Source organism: Prinia subflava, chromosome 17 (genome assembly GCF_021018805.1).
Source record: "Prinia subflava isolate CZ2003 ecotype Zambia chromosome 17, Cam_Psub_1.2, whole genome shotgun sequence".
Lineage (NCBI taxonomy): Eukaryota > Metazoa > Chordata > Aves > Passeriformes > Cisticolidae > Prinia > Prinia subflava.
In genome coordinates this window covers 401326-422902 of record NC_086263.1, presented here as the reverse complement: position 1 = coordinate 422902, position 21577 = coordinate 401326, and the positions used below count along the sequence as shown (strand labels likewise).

Here is a 21577-nt window from a genome sequence, read left to right as displayed (position 1 = left end):
GGCCGGCGCCGCTCAGTGGCCGGCGCCGCTCAGTGGCCGGCGCCGCTCATTGGCCGGCGCCGCTCATTGGCCGGCGCCGCTCATTGGCCGGCGCCGCTCATTGGCCGGCGCCGCTCATTGGCCGGCGCCGCTCATTGGCCGGCGCCGCTCATTGGCCGGCGCCGCTCATTGGCCGGCGCCGCTCATTGGCCGGCGCCGCTCATTGGCCGGCGCGCAGCGCGGGCGACAGCGGCTCCGCTGCGCCCTCCCCTCAGCGCGATGGCGGCGGCAGCGGCGCCGCCGGGGCCGGGACTCGTCCTGGACCCGGGGCTGGAGCTCGTCCTCCGGGAGGCCGTGGCGGCTCTGGGCCGGGCCGGGGCCGGGGAGGGGCTGGCGGCGGCGCTGGGCGCGGTGCGCGGCGCTCTGGCAGCGGTGGGCGGCCCAGCCGCCCTCGGGGAGAGAGAGCGGGCACTGTTCGGCGCTTTCCTGCGCAGCCTGGTCCGGGCGCCTAGCGCGGCGCGGCCCGAGGGTGTGTGGCAGTGCTGCTTCCTGGAGGGCCCGCCCGGCCTTGTCTTCTGCGTCTTGCTGGAGGCCCTCGGCTCCGCGGGGTCAGTACTGCTTCCCGACGGAGGCAGGCGGGCTGGGATCCGCAGCGCTGACGAGCTGAGGGTTCCCCAGGGCTGGTCTCGGCCGCAGCAGGGATGCCTGGGGTGCCTTTCAGCTGGGCTGAAGTGCGCAGGGGGACGGAGGTGTGAGCGAGCGCGAGCAGCGTTTGTCCCGCCCTGAGTGCCACACGATGCTGTGCGTCCCGCAGACTCACAGAGCTCTTTCAGTCGTGGTTGTCGAAGGTCCTGAATGTTTGGAGCCGAGCAAACTGCAGATAAAATTATATTAAATCGCTTTAATATTATTTTTGTTTTTTAATCCGGAGTAACAGTGCAGAGACGTTTCAGTGGTGATACCACAACAGAAAAGCAGTAGCATGCAAATTTTATTTTTATCATTTAAAAGAGGCAGGAACTTACTGTTATTTTCTTCCAGCTCTGGCCTTGACCCGAGGGAGATAGTTGGAGTCCTGGAGCAGTTCCTGCAGGAGGGCCGGGTGTCAGCATTACTGTGGGAGGTGTGTCAGCAGCAGGCACAGGCGGGCTGCCTGGAGCTGCAGGAGGCCTTGCTCAACAAGATCGTCTGTTTGCCCGAGCATGTGAGCAATAAACTCCAGGGGAAAAACCCATCAGTATTCTTCCCACAGAACTATTTCCCTCTCCTGGGTGATGCAATTCTCCGGGTGCTAGAGAAGATCTCTGACTCTCTGCGGGGTAAGGCTGCAAGGATGATTGTCCTGTAAGATTGTGTTTTCTGAAGAAGTGTTTTGTGCATGGACCCCATGGCTGCTGCTTGAAATACCGATGATTAGTGTTGCAGAGCCTCACATTCCTCCTTCAGGCTATCTATCCTAAAAGCATAAAGTCCCTGGAATGAGGAAGATAGCTGAGGTCTTTTGGAATCCACTGAAAGCAGCAATCCTCCAAGCAACTAAACAGCATCATCTGTTGCTAAAGCTTAGTTATGGTCACTTGGTGTATGCTGAAGGAATTGTTTGGGAGATACGAGTGGTACTGAATCAATCAGTGACATTGTGACTAGTGGCATTGTGTTAAAGTGGGACTGAACTGCTTTTGCCTTCTGCCTATCACTGTAAATAATACTGAATGCTGGTTTGTGCTTGAAGGCAGGTAGTGGAGGGAGAGAGAGATGATGCTTGAAGAGAAAAAGGTTAAGTGTTTTCAGAATTCAGCACTTGTGGAAGTCTGTGCACCTCGTCCTGAAGGCTGATTGGAGGATGCTAGTGTCATGCTTGTTTAAGCTCATGTCTGTTTTATCCCAGGTGGCTTGGACTGCTCCATTTCTTTTGTTTCTCATGTCCTGGGGAAGGTGTGCATTCATGGAAGGCAAAGTGAGTGTTTTACTATGCCTTTTTGGGAAGGGAGGAAAGTATTTTAGTTTATTAGTATGGGAAGATGACTGTGATGATTATCAGCGGAAGGTGTGGGAGACCAACGAATTAATTTGGAGCTGTTCAGAGCTGGGCTGCACAGACTGCTCTCTGTGGCTGCTCAGCTATGTCTGGTAGATGTTGGTGCTTTTCTGCCTGTTTAAATGAATGGGACCCGTTCTTTAAAAACTGATGGAGAGAACATCCTCATCAGGATGAGAATAGGGATGGGCAGATTATCATTCTGCCATTTGGGGTATGACTATTAAATGTCTTTTAGTGCTTTTCATGTCTGAAAGTGTGAATACCAGTGTAAGTCCCTGCCCATATGCAGTAACCCTCTTGTGGGAGCAGCTGTTGGTCTGGCATTGCTTAGAACTTCAAAGTAGTTCTGAGGGCTGGGGAAGAAGGAGAAGGAAGATTTTCTGGCTCTTTACTGTGATGAGGAATTCTGGCCAGTTCCTTAGGCTGCTTAGGGTAGTTTTTACCAGTCAGTTCTCCGGTTCTTGTTTGAGCATGAACAAAGAGCAACAGAGCTGGGGAAGGATCTGAAGCACAAGTCTAATGAGGAGCAGCTGGGGGGACCTCAGCCTGGAGAAAAGAAGTCTCGGGGGGAACTTCTCACTCCACAACTTCCTGACAGGAGGGTGCAGCTAGGTGGGGGTCAGGCTCTGCTCCCAGGGAACAAGGGACAAGACAAGAGGAAATGACCTCAAATTGTGCTGGGGACATTTAGATTAGATATTAAGGAAAACTTCTAGTGGAAGGAGTGGTCAGGCATTGGAACAGGCTGCCCAGGGTAGTGGTGGAGTCCCTAAATCTGTGGAGGGATTTAAAAGCCATGTGGATGTGGCATTTGGGGACATGGTTTAGTATTCGCCTTGGCAGTGCTGGGTTATAGTTGGACTCAATGGTCTTAGAGAAGAGCTTTCCAACCTAAATTATTTAATTATTCTAGTAGTATTTCTACTGCAGGAGCAATTTAGAACTGCAAACTGTACATTATATTTTCTTCGTATTGTGAAGATCTTGAAATTCTTAGGTCAGGGTCAGGTGCCATTGTACCAGTCTTGCCCATCTGTGGTATTTACTGTTTTCTCCTGTGCTTCAGAGGAAATTCTGGGAGTTTTGGTGCCCCGCCTGACAGACCTCACCAAGTCAGACTGCATCTGGCAGAGGATATGCTGGCGGTTGGTGGAATGTGTGCCAGACCGCTGGATGGAAGCAGTAGTCTTTGGTTTTGTGCAGAGAGCATCCGGGTAAGAACTCTGCTTTTTCCCTGATGGACCGCAAAGGTAGGAATTATCACAAATACTTGCAGAATCAGTCTCTGAAAGGTGGTGTGTTTTATAGATTTTTTTACACTGCCATTTCCTAAAAGACTCAAGGGATAAAGTAGTTGATTGTTGCTTCTTAGGGAGAACCTACACCATTTCCTAAGTATCTACATCATGACATGCAGTGGAAAAACAAGTGAAAGCATTCTTTGGCATTAGTGGCTCGCTGAGTTTAGAGGTATTCTAGAGACTTGGTTGCAAATATCTGGTCTCAGATTTTCCTATGATAAGGAACAGCATGACAGCAATAGCATGGATTCCTGATGTTTTGTTGTTGTCATCTTATTAGGGCAGATGTCTTGTCCAGATTGCTGGGGAACCTAGTTGTGAAGAACAAGAAGGCTCAGTTTGTGGTGACACAGAAGATACTGCTCTTGCAGTATGGCCACACGGTGAGGACTCTGTGGGGAATGGCAGTGTAGTAGTGCCAGGTTTTCTCTGGTACCAATGTGGTTTTTAGCTGAGCTCTTACTCTTCTGAGTAAGGTTTAACTCTTCATTCCGAAATGAGCCCTCAACCTCTCCACCTTTGTGCAGCTGTTCACTGACAGCAGAGTGTAAAAGAGCAGGAGTGGTGAACAGTAGCTTTTGAAATCATGGGATTCATGTTTTCTCTTCAGGGTTAATGGTGATTAGCAGAATTACTGTACTCCTCTGGAACCAAGTGATTATTTGCACAGAGTTTTGGAATTCTAGGGAGCAGAAGGCATTTAGTTATTTTAGAACCTGAAAGAAGAGATTGAAACAGACAGGATCCACCCTCGGGGATAAGAATTAGATCAAAGACATGAGACAAGGATTGTTGGGTTTTTTCCTGTGCACCTAAGTTTGTCACAGGATGTTAGGAACTGTACTGTGGCTTGTGATGCTGTTGTGAGAGATGTTCTTTAGGCTTCATAAGTTCAGTGTTTGCCTGGGACAATGCTGGTTTTGTTGGTAAAATACTGTACTGTATTTCTGTCAGTTTTCCATGTATTTCATCAGCAACTACATATGTGTGCTTGCTTGTTTTTTAAAACATGTTTACTTTTCTGTCTCTGAATGCTGTCAACCAGTCCCTCAGAATGAAGTTTAATGTAGTAAATAAAAACAGACACTTGTCATTGCTGGATGACAGCTTTATGTCCAGTTGAAGCAGAAGTTGTGGTTTTCCTTGCAGACGGCAGTGCTGCAGAACCTCCTTGGCTATCTGTCCCTGGACGGCCTCCGGCGCACCTTGCTGCTCAGAGTAAGGTTCAGTGAGTTGCTGATGAGAATGATGGGAAACATTCTGTTCTGTGTGTGTCTGGGGCTGCAGAATTTTGGTGCTCCTCTCAGACTTCCTGGTTGCTGTTCATGAGAGTGAGGGAAGCCCAGCCATATCACAAGTGAACTGTGATAAATGAATTAAAACTTTCTGCACTGCTGGCATTAATTTTTCAAGTTTAATTGGTAAATTGTCTTCTAGTAGCAAAACCAGTGATGTTTGGGTTCTGACTAATGTCCCATATCCTCTATCCTTCTCAGCTTCCTCAGTCACCCTGTTTATGTTGCTGGGCACATGGCAACAAGGGATCAATTTGGTGGACAGGTGTCTGTTTACCAAATGGTTGGTGTTTCAGAATCTCTCTCATGCACATTTTCTTCAGTGGGAGTGGCAGAGATTTTGCCTCTCTAAGTCAGCAGTGTGATGAAACTTCTACGAAATCTGTATATCTGGAAATCTCTACCATTTTGTCAAATACTATTTTTTCCACTGTTTACGTGTTCTAAAATGATCTGGAAGTACCGACAGACAAAACCTTACAATAACATACTGGTTTTTGATAACAATACATATTGCTTTGCATATAGTATTTATTAAGGAAAAATAAACATCACTTAAATTTAGAAACCCATTGTATTTAACAATATCTTAAATGAAAGTGCAGTTCTTGGATGGTCAGACGCAGTGCATTTTGGGCCCTGAAATACAAAATCTGTCTTTTTTTGCTCACTTTGTAGGGAGAGTAAAAAATGTGCTTCAAAAAATACCTCTATATTGAAAATATTCCTTTCAGGCCAACATGAGTTCTCTGATTTAGGTGCTGCAGGAGCTGTTGGAGACCTGGAGCAGCAGCAGTGCTGTGAAACACTCCCCAGCTGAGCAGCAGCTGTACATTAGCAAGGCCATCCTCATCTGCCTCTCCCACCTGAAGGAGCCTGAAATTGAGAGCTGCAGACAAGGTGAGAACCAGGGCTTAGATATGTTTATCAGAGAGTTTTACTATGAGTAGAAAAATACCGTGTTTTGATCTGTGGATAAGCAGAATTGTCCCATTTTCACATTCGCAAATGGGGTAACCTGCTGGAATCCTCTGTAGCATTGATATGATAGAATTCCAAGTGTGTAAATTTAGGTTATGGAATTGAAGAAGGCCTATCTTGGCCTTAAGGTTCTTACCTGAGCAGTGGTTTAAAAACCCTGAAGTTTTGTCACAGGAAAACAAGGACTGACTCCGGGATTATTGAGAGGAGTGGTGTGATTTATAATTTATAGGCTTACCCTTGGAGCATGGGTGCAGCTCCAGAGAGGCAGGGAAGGTATCTGGGGGTAAGAAGCTGTTAGCTTGGTGTCTGACAGTCCATGGGTATTCCTCAGTGTGAAGTGAGCAGGTTAGTCACTGGCACGGACCTCCAGTTCCATGCTCACACTGGAGTCCTGGCCTAACATCTCTGTTTCTGTTGCAAGTAAAAAAAATAAATCTGTACAATGTCCAGAATTAATTGTGTGTATGTGTGACTTATGGGGGATTCGAAGGTTTACTTTGAGACTTGCTCATCTGTTTATTCTAGAATTAATTGTTCTTTAAGTGAGTAAATGACCTGATACCTATTACTAGTTCTGTAGTTTTATGGTCAGTTTTTTGTCTGACAGCTGTTGACAGCTGTTGAAAAGATAAGGTTTCTGCGATGAAGGAGGTCAGTTATACAGCAGTAAGCCTACCTGGTGAAGCTGGCAACCAGTATTCCCTCAGGGCTGAGAAATACTTGTGTTACCTGCCTGTTTGTTCTTATCCAAAGTTAGGCAAATATCCGTCTCTATGTGATTATTGTACTGGTCAGAACTTGTCCTCAAAACATGATATTTATTTAAGTGACTTTAAAGTGCTCTAAAAGCAAACTAAAGATTGACTTGACTTACTATCCTTTTTTGTTTCAGTGAAAACCAAAATACTGCAAATTTAGAATATATTGTAATGTTTTGTTGACTTTGTACCTTGTGGAAGGGTGTGGGTTTGTTGTGCTGGTGCTGAAGGGCAGCACTGACACTGCAGGGAGGGAAGCCACAGTTCAGGGACCCTTTCTGTGCCTTATTGGGTGGTAAGTGGGTAAAGCTGCCCTCAGGGAAGCAAATAAAGATGAGTGTTTGTTTCTGTCACTGTTTCAAAATTTCAAACATGCACTGTTTGTTGGTTGTGTGTTTCAGAGCTTCTGACAAGCATGATGGAGGGCATGAAATGCCACTTGGACAGCAGTCTGCCACAACTACGCCGTCTGGGCATGGTGGTGGCAGAGAGCATCAGCTTGAAAATAAACACTGAGGGGCCTGTCCTTAAGTTTGAGGTGAGGGTTTCAGTGAAATTTATGACTGGTGTGCTGGGCGTAGAGGAAGTAAAAGCTTTAAACCAGATGATCCAGGCCATTATAGCACTTTTTTATCTGGAAATAAGGAGAGGCAGTCACACCTTCAAAAAGAGAGAATCTCTTTACAAGAAACCAATTGTATGTAATGGTCAGGTGGCTGAGAAGTTACCTCAGGAGTACAATCTGCTGGCAGAGGTTGAGATAAACTTGTTAATTAAAGTTTATCATATTGCACAAGGGAATCAGAATCTGATTCGTGGGAGTTGAGAGGGAGCTTCAAATCTAAAGCAGTAGTGACCATTCAATCCCTGACATGGTGGGAAGACCTGTTCTGAGCTGGGATTTTCAAGACTGACATGGAGATATTTGCTCTGCTCTGTCCAGTAGAATTTATGTGACTTATCTGATTAAATCACATTGATTCTTTAAAAGCCTGCCACATTCCTCCTGTCACATTGCCATTTATTAAATGTTTGAAAGATGGAAGTAACATTCAGACAAGATGTCATCAGGTACTACTCCTAAGTATAAAGACAAAGATTACAGCTGCCTGCTGCTGTCAGCACAGGAGTTGAAACAGGATTGTTGAGGGTTCATCTGCTCATGATTAATTCATGGGCAGTACAGGGGTGAAATGTTGTAGGCTGGGAATATTTACAGTAAGTAATAGACTGCAACAACAGTTATTCTGAATGTCTAGTATGAAGAAGATGATGAAACAAGAGAATTGAAGTCCCTTCTGGTGCAGACTCCATCATTCTGTGTTGTCCCTAACCTTCCAGATGATGAGTAAGTTAATGCTACTATTCCTGCCATCTTTTTGCCCTTCTCCATGTTTTTTTTCCATTACACATAAGAACTACGTACAGTATTTAAGATGTTTTATGTATTCTTAAACATCATAATGCGCCACCTTCTTACAATGTGGTTTAATTACCTTCATAATTCAATTGGTAGTGTGTATTAAAATTGCCTGTTGATGTCTGCATGTGGTGAAGGGGTGTGGGGGTTAGGGGTCTTGTGTGCCCTTGGGTAGAATCAAATGGACATTTCTGTTTGCTTCTTGGAAATCTGGTATTTCTGCTGTATGCCCCTAGCCCATTCACCTGTGACAAAAATCTAATGCATCTGTCACTCTGAAGACTGGCTCTTCAGTGCTCTGAACTTCCAGAGCATCTGCTGAGGCTCTTTGAATCAGGAGATTCAAGCAGATTTGATCAGCAGAGGAGTGAAGCATTTTGTTATTAGCAGATTAAGCTGTCCAGCACTCCAGGGAAGTACAAAAGATTTATTGCTACCATTTTAGGGGCATGATCAGCATAGGCCACTGTGAGACAACTTTTGAGACTCAGTGAGATGAAAGGACAATGCCAAAGTCCACAGAAATAGACAGAGACAGAAAAATATTTCCAGTTGTTGTATTCATCCTATGCAAGACCTAGGAATGGTTAAAAATGGTTTTTTTCCCATTTTGAAGAGTCATGGAATGGATTGGAAGGGACCTTAAAGCCCATTCCATTCCACACTCTGCCATGGGCAGGGACACCTTCTATGAAAAGGTTGCTCTAAGCCCTGTCCAACCTGGCCTTGAACTTCCAGGGATGGGGCAGCCACAGCTTCTCTGGGCAACCTATGCCAGGGCCTCACCATCATCACAGGGAAGAATTTCTTCCTAATATCCAATCTAAACCTACTCTCAATTCAGTTTCATTTACAGTTTCAAATCTGGTGCAAGTCAATGTGATCTGGTTATTGGAGTCTTTCCTTAGCAGTCTCGGGTATTATGCAGGGGAACACAGAAAATTAGCCAGTTTAAATTTTTTTATCCATTGCTCTTCTGTGAGAAGATTCTGCATCTTTTCTCCCCTCACTTCATTCTCCCTCTCAGTACTTTGTTCTTTGTGTCAGCCAAGCTGGGTGTGAAACTGCAGCAGGACTAATTATCTGCTGTTCTATTTAGACAGCAAGGGTTGGTAGGGTGGGTAGTTTCTTCCTTGTAAGAACTATTACCGTATCCATTTTAAAACTTCTGTTTCCTTACAGCAGGAGTGAGAAAGCAGGTGCTGCACTGCCATTAGTACCAGAGAGTAATGAGAAATCCCATACAGCAGCCCCTGTGATGCCAGATGAAGAGTCAGATGCTGAGCTTGACAGGTATGGGGCAATAAACAGGGAGGAAATGGAAAATAAATGGCAAATGTGGGGAAAAAGAATCTGTCAGTACCTGCATTTCTTGGCAGTTGTGATTTCTGACCTTGTTTGATTGAGTGTTTTGCAGCAGAGCAGGGCTTTGCATAGGAAATTGCACTAGTCAATAAATCAGGCAAGGCCTGCGTTGTGTGCAACCACTGTATTTGTTCCATTTGACTTACGTATTTCCTGGAAATTGTGGATGTATTTACTCATTTTAATAGTGGACCTGCTTTATTCTGTCACTGTATAAAGAAAAATATCTCTCTCTATGTTAATATGTATGTATATATTATGTATGTGTATGTATATATATAAAAATCTATAATGAAATCTCAAGAGTCAGTTTCTAGTCTCTTGGTCAGCTAACTCCATTCTGTACTGGACCAAGGGATCCTGTTCTAGATCTGGTCACAGAACTGCTCTTTCCCTATAACTCCCAGGGATCCTTCTCAGGCCAGGCTTCAGGAGTTCTGCTGAGAGATACAGGAGTGACGTGGTGATGACAGTGTATGCGTTGGTTCTTTCTTTTTGTGTGGCTATCTGGGGAAAGCAAGAACATCTGCACCCCATAAAGTAACTCTTGCCTTTATTCTTTATTTCTTGTAGTGATGATGACCTCATCCCTTATGACATGTCTGAGGATAAAGAGCTAAAAATTAAGGCTCCCGTGTATATTCGAGACTGTATTGAAGGTAGGATATTTTGGGCTGAGTCTTTTTCTGTCTCTTACTGAGCTTGGGAGAGTGAACTCTGTGTAGGTTTGGTTTTTCTGATCTAATTTGAAAAAGCTATAGAATTTTCAAGTAATTTCATTTTAGTTCCTAATACTGGTCATGCTGTGTGTCTGTACCAAGACAAATTGAGCAGCAGAAGGAGTTGTGGGTATACAGCCAAACACAGCCATTCTGGTTATAACTTGTTTGTCCTTTGATTTCAGTTCTGAGTGGATCAAGATCTGAAGATGTGGACAAATGGGAAACTACAGTCATGACCCTTGAGAGCTTGGTTCGGAAGAATCCAGCAGCAACAAGAGAGGTGAAGTGGTATGGTCTAGGTTACAAGAGGGTTGTAGTGTTAGAGGCCAATCACTTTCCTGTCATGAGGAGACTAAACATGCTAGTGGAGCAGAAGGCCTGGCTAATGTGTAGCTGGGTTAAAGATACACATTCACAAGCTCTCAACTTGGAAGTAGAAGGAAATAGTTTCCTTGAAGGTGAGGCTATAGAGCACAGTGGAACAGAGAAGCAGCAAAAGTGCTGGCAGCACCCTGCCATCTTGCAGCTCCAGTGCTCAAAATGAAGCATCCTACAAGTAGTGCTTGCCAGTGTGAGGAAGCTCCATGCTTTGTGCTGTGTTGGAAAAACACTAGAAATGCAGATTACAGAGCAGCCATTTTGGGTTTTGAATTGAAATTCAATTTAATTGTTATTCTCCAAGGAAAACAGGGGCAAAATCAAATGAACTTTCCCTATTCGCTTGTACAAGCATAATGTCTTGTGGAAGGAGTAGTTGGATTGTACTGGTCAAGATGAAAAGCTCAGGGGAGAGGAACCTGGGACAAGGTCATTGTGCGAAGAGTGCTTGCCCCTACCTCCCAGTGAAAGTGTCAGAGACACCAGCTGAGAAAGAGAAGGGCTGTGCTACTGTACCCTTTAACCCATCTGTTACACTGACAATTCATTTTGTTCATGATGCTACCACTTCTCCAGAAAGTCCAAGTGAAATATGGACAGATCTGTTCAGGGTTTTGAGAAATAAGTCTGATGGCATTTGGCTTAATGTGTTTTCTCTCCCTCCAATGGAGTGGACATATTGCCTCCTTAAAACAATACCTCCTTGTTTTTGTTTAAACATTAGAAGTGGTCCATAATTCCTGCGAGGAAAAAGCCCAAATGCCATCAGGGTTTTGATTCCTTTTTTCATATTTTGATCAGGTTAGTGTGGAACTGGCAAAAATATTACTGCATCTGGAAGAGAAGACCTGCATTGAAGGCTTTGTGGATCTCCGTCAAAGGGCTCAAGTAGCTGTTTTAACCACAGACCCAATACCTGTGAGTTCCTCCAACTATTTTCCTTTCTCCAGTTGAGGCCCAGGCAAAAATTGCAGCAGCCAAAGTCTCTTTCTCATTTGACAGAGGGAGCTGTCAGTGTGGTAGAACAGGTAGTTCAGGTCTGACAACATTTATGCTCCTGAAGAATCTGCAAGGAATGACTGAACCAATAGGAAAAAAAACCCCTCTCAGATTGGAGGAACTGTTTGGAGACTGTTGGTTTGAGAGTACCTGACAAGGCAGATCAGATAAGGACCTGTGGTACTGAAGGGTTTCACATTAGAGAGAAGCTGAGGCACAAAGGGCTTCTACAGAGAAAGACCTGACTGTTGACTGTAATCAGGGAATCACAGACTGGTTTGGGTGGGAAAGGATCTTTAAAGCCCATCTCATTCCAGGATGGATGGGGATACCTTCCACTATCCCAGGATGCTCCAAGCCCTGTCCATCCTGGACGCTTCCAGGAATCCAGGGGCAGCCACAGCTTCTCTGGGCACCCTATGCCAGGGCCTACCCACCCTCACAGGGAAGATTTTCTTCCTAATATCCAATCTAGATCTGTCCTCTGCCAGTTTAACACCTTTATCCTCCATGTTAGCTAGGCCTCAGTAAAAACCTCCCTCCATCTTTCCTGTAAAACTCTTTAAGTTCTGAAAGGCCACATTGAGGTCTCCTAGCTGCTGTGGTAGTTGTTTGGGTACCTCTGCATAAGAGGGAGAAAAGAACGATGCAGTCTCATTTGTCATTTAATTCTTTTGGGAGAATCTAAAAGTGGAAATGTCTGAATTTTCCATCTACACTGTGTGTTTCTTCCCTTCTCTTGGAGGCTTGCTGTTACCTGACAGGAAGCAGAACCTGTGAAATTAAATGCTTCTGGAGTTAATGGGAAGGTTGTTTCTAGTCTGGGTCTGTGTTCATTATACCCTGATTTTTCTGTACAGGTTGCAAAGTATTTGACCTCCCAGTTCTACTCTCTGAACTACAGTCTCCGTCAGCGCATGGACATCCTTGATGTGAGTCTTCTCACCTCCCACTTCCCTTCTGTCTGTTGCACCAATGCTGAGCTGTAAAGGGATTACCTTTTGTTCCTCCTGGGAGAAGGCAGAGACATGGTAATCTCTTACATTACTATTTGTGTCTGTCATTCCCCTCTTGTTCCTAACCCTCCTACACTCCATCACACAGGGATCCCTCCCCATAGAATGCAGAGCATGTGTTGGGCATTTGCCTGGGAGAAGCCACTGTTTACTTTCACATCATCAATCTGTTTTATCTTCCCTTTCTGAGGGACAATGATCTGTCTGTGACTCCTTCCACACTTGTGTCTGAAGAAGGAGCCACTGCTCTGTTTCAGGGCTAAGTGATCAAGAGCTTGGTCAGTACCTCAGAGCCAGGTGGCTTTTGGAGGTCAATTTCCTGCTGTTCTTCACCCTAAACTGTTGTGCCTTTCTGCCTTGTTGCTCCCTTCAGTTTGAATGCAGATGGCGCTGTTGTTGTTCTCTAGGGTTTACCCATTTTTAGCTGATCCTCTCTCTGTTTTATCTAGGTATTGGTTTTGGCAGCTCAGGAACTGTCCTGTCCCAAATTCCATGGGAAGACGAAGCATTCTGGTGCCCAAAAGCCTTGTATCCAGCTCCTTCTGGGAAGTGACAGCTCTAAGGACTGGAGAAAAATTGTTGATGAGAGGATCAAAAGCAAGACTCGGAGATTTTATATGGTGAGACCAGAAGCAAACTAATGTTAAATCCACCAAAAATAGGGACACTTCGAGTTGCTGTAAGTTCTGTCTGGAAAGAGCAAAATACCTGTGAAAGTGGACCAAATCCAAAGGAAAGTCAGATAAATATATATTTGAAGTTATGGAGTGAGTTTTTTGGTGCAGAGTACCAAACTCTCCCAGCAGGGAGAGGAAGATAAACCTGAAATTCCTTACTTGGCTTTGAGGGATAATTGTTGTTCTGTGCTTGTTCTAAGCCTGTGTGACCACTGCAGGGAGCTGTAACTGCACCTCGCAGATCCCAGGGCCTCCATCAGACTGCTGCCTCTGGACTACAGTGTCTCAGCCTTCCTATTTTCCAGGGAGATAAACTGATGCCAGTTTCCTAGTTTCCAGAATTCCCCTATGGTTCAGCCTGGAGAGTTTGCCTTCCAAAATTCCTTTATCCTTTGCATGTTCTTGTTTCTTATATCTAACTGGGCACTGCTGAGGCATATTGTATTGAAATGTTTGGATGTGGAGAAGATGCAAAGTGGGAAGTGAGCAATCCAGTCGAAAAACTGGTAGCCATAGGTGTACAAGCAAAGTTTGACAATGGGCTGGCTGCAAGGAATCTTTAGTCTTGACAGTGTCTAGTGAAGTGGAAGAGCTGGGTGCTGTATCTTATGCCTAGACTTAATTTTTCTCTTGGACAGGGTCAATCTCATGTGGAACTGGCTTCCCACCCAAACAAGTTCAATTCTGTTGCTGGGTATTTCTTTTTCCCATTGATTCAGCACTTTGACAGGTGAGTGTGAACACCTTAGGATGTGGGCATGGCAGCTTCCAGAGCAAACCTTTCTGCTTGTCCTGCTTGCCTCAGAGCAGCAGGCTACACAGCCCAAGAGCTGTGCAGGAGCCCAGTGACACCACACTGACACATCACAAAGCTTGGGGAGCAGAGGGTTGTGGTCTCTGGGATTTACCCTTTGAAGTCTTGTGTGCCAGCAATATGTAAGACCCTGCAGAAGTGAAGATCCATCAGCAGGTACACAAGCAAGTAATTCTGGCAGTACCACACATATTGTCTTGGCTGAGCCTCTACTGTAGGAGGCTCATGCAAACCACAGAGCTCAGATTGCAATCTTGAACCAAAGTTAACTGTTTCAATTTGGGCTTATCACCTGCACTGACCTTTGAGGCCTCTGTATAGGACACAGTTTATTGTCAGTTGTAATGGTGTGGCAGTAGGGACAACTTTTGCCTATAGGTCTTTCCAAGTAAAGACTGTTGGTAGAATGTGTTATACCTGCTGTACAAGTAGAAGATAGTGCTCTGGGAGATATTGATCTGGGAGAAAAGATGAGAGCAAACAGCTCTGATTTCTGTTAACCTGGTAGTGCCCGTATAATGACTGTTGTTGTAGGGATTCAGGCTTTTGAAAACAATTCCCTCTGCATAACCTCCTGACTGTTCAAAGAGGTACTGGTCAGCCTTCTCACTGCTACACAACTCTGTGTCTTGCACTTGCAGGCCTTTAACAACATTTGATCTTCTGGGAGAAGATCACTTAGTCCTTGGAAGACTGGTCCACACTTTAGCAATCCTGATGTACTTGGCTGTCAACACTGTGGTAAGGAAGGGCAGAGAGCAGGGGTGACTTCCAGCCTGGGAACTTGAGGTGCCTTCTGGAACAGCTGTGTGCTTCAGGGCCTGCTGCACTAAGACTGGCAGCAAGCTGGAGCTGAGTGGGCTGAGAAGTTGTGAAATGGGTTGGGAAGAACTGGTCAGAAAAGAGAGATGGGATTCAAGCCACCCCTGCACTATTTTTTGCTTCTTGTCAACTTCTAGGGGGGTTGGGCACATTATTTCACTTTACTGCCAAAGTTTCCCCATCTGTAAAATAAATTCAATTGTAGCACTGATCTTAACAAAACCTTTGTTCAAGCATTTGGACAACACTCTCAGGCGTATGGTGGGATTGTTGGGGTGTCCTGGGCAGGGCAAGAGTTGGATTCGTGACTCTTGTGGGTCCCTTCCAGCTCAGGAAATACTGTGATTGGGTGAGCAGTATGTCTTGAGGCCCAGCTCTACATGGCAGTGTGGATGGTGTTCAGTGGTGCTGTCACAATCCTCTTTTGCAGGCAGTGACAGCAATGGGAAAGGCTCTGCTGGAGTTTGTTTGGACGCTGCGTTTCCACACGGACTCGTGAGTTACTGTAGTTGCACGCTCTCATTTTTAAAAATCAGCTGGGAGCCAGCCTGCAGTCATGGTTTGTCTTTGTCCAAGATGAGCATGTGGCTCAGAGTGTCAGTGACTTAGTGCATTTACTTTGTGCTCTCCTCCAGCTGTGTATTCTTCTTATGACTGAATTTAATGCCAGTCCAACATATGAACTTGGCTAGTGTCTTCTAGTGTGGCAGTACAGCCATTACCTATAGAAAGGTTGACAAATTTCCTGACCACCTATCCATGCGATAGTTTTATCTGTGTTTACTCAGGGAGCTCAGAAAACTTTAGATTAAATTCCAGCATTCAGTCTTGGAAAGGAATTAAGACATGTAGCCAAAAACCTGTAAACGTCAATTTCTGTTTTGCTCTCAGATGTGTCCAGGACTCTGAATTGTGCTAGACTCCTGTGCAGTTTGGCAGGGGCTTTGTATGTGTACTGCAAGATTACACCCCTAAGCAGCAGGAATATGGCAAAAGCCATCATGCCATTTGAAACTGGAGAGCCCCTGAGGTGAGGGAATCAACACAGAGCATAAAGCTGCAGGCTCTTAACCAGTGCAGTCCTTCTTCACAGGTACGTGCGCCAGGGTCTTTTGTCCTGTATCTCCTCCCTGCTTCTCAGTGTCCCAGCGGAACAGATGCTGGCAGACATGACGGAGGAGCTGTTGGAGACTCAGTCCTGGCTGGGAGGTAAGACATGGTGTGGAGCATCAGTGCTTTTCCGGTTAGTGGTGCGGTCTTTGTGGAGCATGTCTTTAATTGTGATGGCAGCAGTGATGTCCTGGCATTGCGTGCCAGAGATCTGCACGATCAGCAAGTAGAGCACCACCCGTGCTGTAGGCATGCAGCACTGGGTACCTGAGGCATAAGCCAAGAGCTGGGTATGGCATTAAAAACTGTGCCTGTCCTCAGAGGCCAACCAGAAAAATCCCTTGGCCCCTTTGTCTTTCTGAGCAGCCAACTACCCACCTCATGAAGCTGCAGGAAGTGTTGTCATGTTGCCTGTTACATCCAGGCAGTGACTTTGGCCAGCAGTAACACACAAAGCTTGTACAGCCTGTTTACACCATGCACTCATGAGGGGGCTGTTGTTAGAGCTAAAAACAGGAGAAAGAGGAGCATGGCCTAGTCTCTAGTTTCGTATTGTTGATGGTAAGAAAAAGCTACGAAAGACAGCAAATTACTTTGAATGCTGTCTGTACCCAGCACACCTTATGTCAACAGAAGCTGTGTCTGTGGGTCCTGGCAGGCTGGAGCTGCACAGATTAGTGCTCAGGTACTTCAGTGAGCTGGAGGGAAAAGAAGAACTAATCCTGAAGCCTTTACTTTGTTCTGGGGGTGATTCTTGTAATTCCCTGGTCTGGTTTCCATCGCCATTCTCATTCTTGGTGAGTTGCTTCCCACAGGGAGCAAGCAGGAAGCAACACTGACCCAGCTGGCCTCTGATCCTGGTGGCTTGGGGTGCTCTGTGCCCTTTGAAAGGAAGGGAGCTGCCATGTGGGGCTGAAGACTTCACTTTTCCCATGACATGATTTGCTCTCAGGAATCTGCTTGTCTCTGCATTTAACACTGCTGTTACCAAGTGAAGCCTTTCAGGAATGTATTTCCAGCATGAGGGTTTGCGTAATGTATTTTCAGTGAGTTATTTTGGGGAGGAGCATGACCAACATAGTAGCATCTTCTCATGCTTGTAGGTAGTGTAATAGCCCTGTCTTTTCATCTAGTGCTTTTGCGTGGAAGCTGCCTGGTTATTCCTGGTGGGAATGAGAGCAGGGTAAGATAACTGTTGTGGGTATACCAGAGAAAAGAAAATTGCTGTAGGAGTCATCCAGAAGCCTTAAAGAATTCAGCTGTACATATGGTCAGGTGCAATTTAAAGGGCTTCTAGAGCTGCTTCATGAAACACACCAGCTTCTTGGGCTTCTCACACAGCCTTACCTACTTATTGTAAGGCTGTTGGGGAAACAGTTACACGGGGAGGTACTATGCCCTCCCTGCTGCTCTGAGAGGTCAAGTCTGGTACTAGAGACCTGCTTCTGTGACTGAATCACAAGTCTGAGCTCTTGGACTTGGCTCTTGCTTCATGACTCTTCCAGGCAAGATTTATAAGAGATGTCATGTATTAGCTTTGCTGTAGCTGGGAATGACAAGTTGTTCTGCATGGGAGCCTTGACTACTATGCCTTTTAGCCACTCTGGGTTTCAGTTTAAAGCATCTGTGTTTTTCCTGCCATGGCCAAAGCCCAGTGATGAACAGTGCGATAGGAAACGTTATACATGAAGTGCTTAGTAGAAATCCACGATCTCTTTCAGTTTGTTGTTACATCAGGACGTCTGCAAACTGCTGTAGTGTGTCCTATGACTGACTGTTGGCCCTTCAACCTGTTGGCTGCAGCCCTGACACTGTCTGCGTACTGGATGCTTTGGGACATACCAGCTATGGAGAGAGGCGAGAATCTGCTTCGGATTTGTCCATCACTGCCCTTAGTTGTCATGCTTAGTTGAGCAGCCTGATCCTTCTGGGGGAGAGAGGGAATATGCTTCTAAATGCTTCTAGGAGATGGTCCCTTTGATTCCTCAGCAGCTGCCTTTGAGGGAATTCCCCACCCCTTGCAAGTGCTGTACAGCTATGTCATGGGTAAGTGTGGTTTATGTCAGGACCAACAGGACGCTTTGGTGCCTTCCATGCAGTGCCAGCAGTGCTAGGTCCATGCTCATGAAACAGAAACAGCACCAACAGCACTCTGAGCTTCTGAGCTAGTTCCAGTCTGCCTTGTAACCTCCCTTTTTGCATTCTGCCGAGGGAGTGTGGAAGCACCAGGGTGCAGCTCTCCCTGCATTATAAATAGCCCTGCTCCAGTGAGTCATGTGTTTGGGCTGACAGTGCCAGTCTCCCAGCACACTGCTTGTGCGTACAGGATATCCTCATACAGGCTCCCTGCTCTTCCAGGCTCCCCTGCTCAGACATCCTGCATGCATCCTGGTTGTTACTTTGCAGGCCCATTAAGGGCCCCTGGAATAACAGCTGCTGGGAACAGCCTCATGCTGCCCTTACATGCTATGGGAAGTGTGGAACTCCTTTTATCAGAAGACTGGTCTCAGAGTGGAGAATATGCTGAACCTTGGGGCCTGTCTCCTTTTCACATTGAAATGGCATCATGACCCCAAATTCAGGAAGGAGCACTGACCATTTTAGATTGCAAAAATGGCAGAGTGGAGACTTTAGACTTGAAGAAAGTGGATTTCTAGCTGCAGACTTCATTGACACTTGGAGCGCCGCTGTACAAAGCTTTTGTGTAGCTCAAGGTGACAAGTAGAAATTCTGGTACAGAGATTATCCCATGGGATCCAAGGTCAGACAGTTTCTATAGTGTTTCAGAACAACTATTTGTTTCTCCTACAAGACTGGAGCACTACCCCATGTGGCAGTCAGAGCTTGGCCGAACTCAAGCTGCTTTACATGATGATGTTTCTCCATCTCTGCCTTCTAGTCTCATGCAGTTCCTGTAAGTGCTGATGTCCAGCCAAGCCTTAGGTGCAAACGCTGTTGTTTAGTTCTGTGATTGTCAGTAAAACAGAAGTTTTAAGGGCACTTTTTCCCATTCTCCAATTAACAGTGGCTGCTTCTTTTGCAGATGTGATGGAGAAAGACCCTGATGGGGACTGCAGAAGGCTGGCCCTGCAGAACTTGCTGCTAATGGAGAACCTGAAAAAGAAACTTGAAGATGTTCCTTCCTAATTGAAGCGTAATAGAAATGACCTTTACCTTGTGCTCTGGCCAGCTGGATGTATTTGGGCACTGCTGGGGCCTCTTCAGCAGTCACCTGGCTGGAGGAGAGGAAGAAGGGGGAAGGGTGCTGAGCTGTAAGCCAGTGAGCCTGACTTGACATCTGGACTTTGTAGTGGAGGCCAATTGAGTGAGCAGTGGGTATCCGGTACAGCGTGTACAGATGCAGGAAGGTAGGCGAGCGCTGCCATCCTCCCGCGCCCCCAGCCCCCACTCCGGCTATTTATAGCCTTGGCAGGTCTGAGCACTCGGCTAAAAATACTGGGAAGATCTCACAGAACCTTCTGTCAGAAAAACAGGAGGGCTGCAGAGGGCCACTTGCCGCTATGACCTGCCCCTTATGAAGGCTCCCATGTCCCCGAGCAGCTGGAGTTTGGGGGACCAGCTGTTGGTCTGCTGCTGAAAGGGGTGGCATGGTGGAAGGAATGGCACTGCTGATGGTATGCAAGCACTGGATAGCTATACTGAAGTGCTGAAAGTGTGCCAGACTTTGAAGGCCTGAGCTGGAGCTGGGCTGTGGTTAGGAAGGAATAAGACAGGGAATTCTTTTTGTATAATCAGTACAGAAGTAAGTTTCTGCTTAAGAATAAATAATGTTCAGATTTTGACCTTAAAATCTCTCCAGCCCTTCTTCCCTGAAAGCAATTTAGAAACTTCATGTTCACCCCAAGTTTTGAAGCAAGTCACAAAACACAAAAAAGAAAAATCATTCTAAGTGTAAGGGCTGGTTGGTAAGAAACCTGAGTGATCTGAAGGCTACCCTTGGCAGAGCACGGTGACAGGCAGAGAGGTGAGCAGAACCTTGTTGTTACATGGAGCTTCACTTCTTCAATCCTCCTTGTGCCAGGGAAGAAACTGGCCTCCAAAAATCTGACCACTACAGAGTGGCTTGATGTGACTGGTCCTTGGAGAAGGCACTTCACAGTAAGAAATAAGCTTCAATCACTCAGAGTGACCCAACTTGAGCAGAGGTTGGAACAAGGGGCATCCAGGATCCATTCCAACCCAGGCATTCTGTGACTTTGAGGTTTACCCCAGATATCTGTAGTTTGTTGCTCTGCCCCACATGACCCTCTGATGTATTTAAATGCAGAAGCTTTTGTTGGGGAAACTCTGCCTTCAGCTTGCTAGGAGCGTGTAGTTTGACTTTTAACAAAGCTCCTACCCAAATGGGATGAGGATTGTTTTCAGAAGGTCTCACAATTTCCACCTCAGTTATTCAGCTCTTTGTGCTGACAAAAAAGTGAAGTTACAATATGCAGTTCTTACTGGTTTTTTCTGCCTCATTTATTAAAATACTAAAACTAGCTTTCTTGCAGGATGTACCTGTGAATTGCTGTATGCTGTGCTTGAGAGAACATATTAACTCTAATACTGTTGCTTGTACAGTCAAGCAGGAAAAATAAATGTCTTGGTAATAACCAAAAAGTTGTGTGGCAACAGCATGTGACTGATGTGGGCCCCCTAGTGAGGATGGAATAAATGAGCTGACAATAAAGTCAGCTTTGCATTTGGTAAGTGCTCATTATCAGGAGTCCTCCACTTCATCAGCCACTTCATCCTCCTCCCTGTTGTCCATGGTGCCGTGGCCAGTGTCTGCTGGGGCCAGGGCTTGGCTCATGGGAATGCCAGCTCCTCGGTGCACAGCCTCCATGGTCTGTGGGGACACATAGTAGCTCAGGTTTGAGGCTGGAATTCTTTTCTGCATCTCTTCCAGGTAGCGATAAGCCTAAAGGAATACAGAGATCACTGTCAGAGGGTGCACTGCTACAGGGGCCCCAGTATACTATTTCTTGTGCTTTGCACATTAAAAGTGAAGTTCATCAGCACAGCTGGAGGAACTCACACTTGGCACCCTCATGCTTAATCAGAGCAGCAGGCACTGGATCTGGTCAAGGAGTGTGGCACATCTGCCCTGAAGGAGTGAGTCACTATTTCCTCACATAACTGCCATTTTACAGTTTTCTTCTCTGGCCTGGTGGCAAACACAATGTGGTGGCATTACTGCAGCACACACCTAGACAGAACCTCTCTTATTGAATCACTAGAAATGTTTACGAATCTACCACCATTTATGCTGTGTCCTGTGAGCTTTCCTTTTCACTTCTCCTCCCATAGAATGAAAAATATGCATAAAGTTCCTAAGCTATGCCTCACCCTGCTGCACATCTAGGTTCCTACTGTGGAATATCTTCCTATGTGAGAGCCAACTTCAAGCTGCACTGGTGGACAATATGGGTTCTGTAGGTTAGAAGAATTAAGACTTCACTTACTGTATGGAATTCCTCCACTTGTGCATAATGCTGAACCAAAAATCCCAGGACATCGCCATGCCGGATGGCATCATCAAAGTCCTGTTCAGCCAGGAGCAGTTCACACTGTCTAACTGCTTCTTCAGTGTCTTCAGGGTAAACTCTAGAAAAGGGCAAAAGGGAAGTGTCACAACCCAGGGAGAGCTTATCCAGCTAAGTACAGGGAAGAGTTGTTACTGCATTAGGTTTCATGACAGAAGCCAAAACAAAACCCAGAAACCCCCGCCTTTTCCTGGGGCTGATTGGCCAGCAAGGGAGGGGGAGATTCTACCCCTCTGCGCTGCTCAGATGAGACCCCCACCTGCAGAGCTCCCTGTAGCACTGGCATCCCAGCACAGGCAAGACATGGAGCTGCTGGAGTGAGTCCAGAGGAGGCCATGAAGGTGCTC

The 21577-nt window shown here is 46.1% G+C and overlaps 2 protein-coding genes across 4 annotated transcripts in view; one reads left to right on the top strand and one right to left on the bottom strand.

Annotated features, from left to right (window-relative positions):
• The first annotated feature begins 199 nt into the window (after positions 1–199).
• TELO2 (telomere maintenance 2) lies at positions 200–20304 on the top strand. 2 transcript variants are annotated; one of them, XM_063414427.1, is made up of 20 exons: positions 200–587; positions 1021–1298; positions 1868–1936; positions 3087–3234; positions 3602–3704; positions 4471–4539; positions 5375–5516; positions 6760–6896; positions 7618–7706; positions 8964–9071; positions 9717–9802; positions 10048–10145; positions 11045–11161; positions 12103–12174; positions 12708–12878; positions 13574–13665; positions 14391–14490; positions 15002–15066; positions 15665–15780; positions 18725–20304. In XM_063414427.1, exons 1-20 carry the CDS (start codon positions 259–261, stop codon positions 18826–18828), a joined length of 2493 nt encoding a protein of 830 aa, XP_063270497.1. In that variant the 5' UTR covers positions 200–258; the 3' UTR covers positions 18829–20304. The 2 variants fall into 2 exon arrangements, with proteins under 2 accessions (XP_063270497.1, XP_063270496.1); XM_063414426.1 differs by having other exon boundaries at positions 8961–9071.
• A 91-nt stretch (positions 20305–20395) lies between these two features.
• Positions 20396–21577, bottom strand: part of IFT140 (intraflagellar transport 140) — a 102927-nt gene continuing 101745 nt past the window's right edge. For both annotated transcript variants that reach the window (XM_063414423.1, XM_063414424.1), the window contains exons 29-30: positions 21150–21291; positions 20396–20605 (exon numbers count right to left, since the gene is read on the bottom strand). In XM_063414423.1, the coding sequence (XP_063270493.1) occupies positions 20405–20605; positions 21150–21291 (343 nt within the window). In that variant the 3' untranslated portion in view covers positions 20396–20404. The remainder of the gene's footprint in view (positions 20606–21149; positions 21292–21577) is intronic.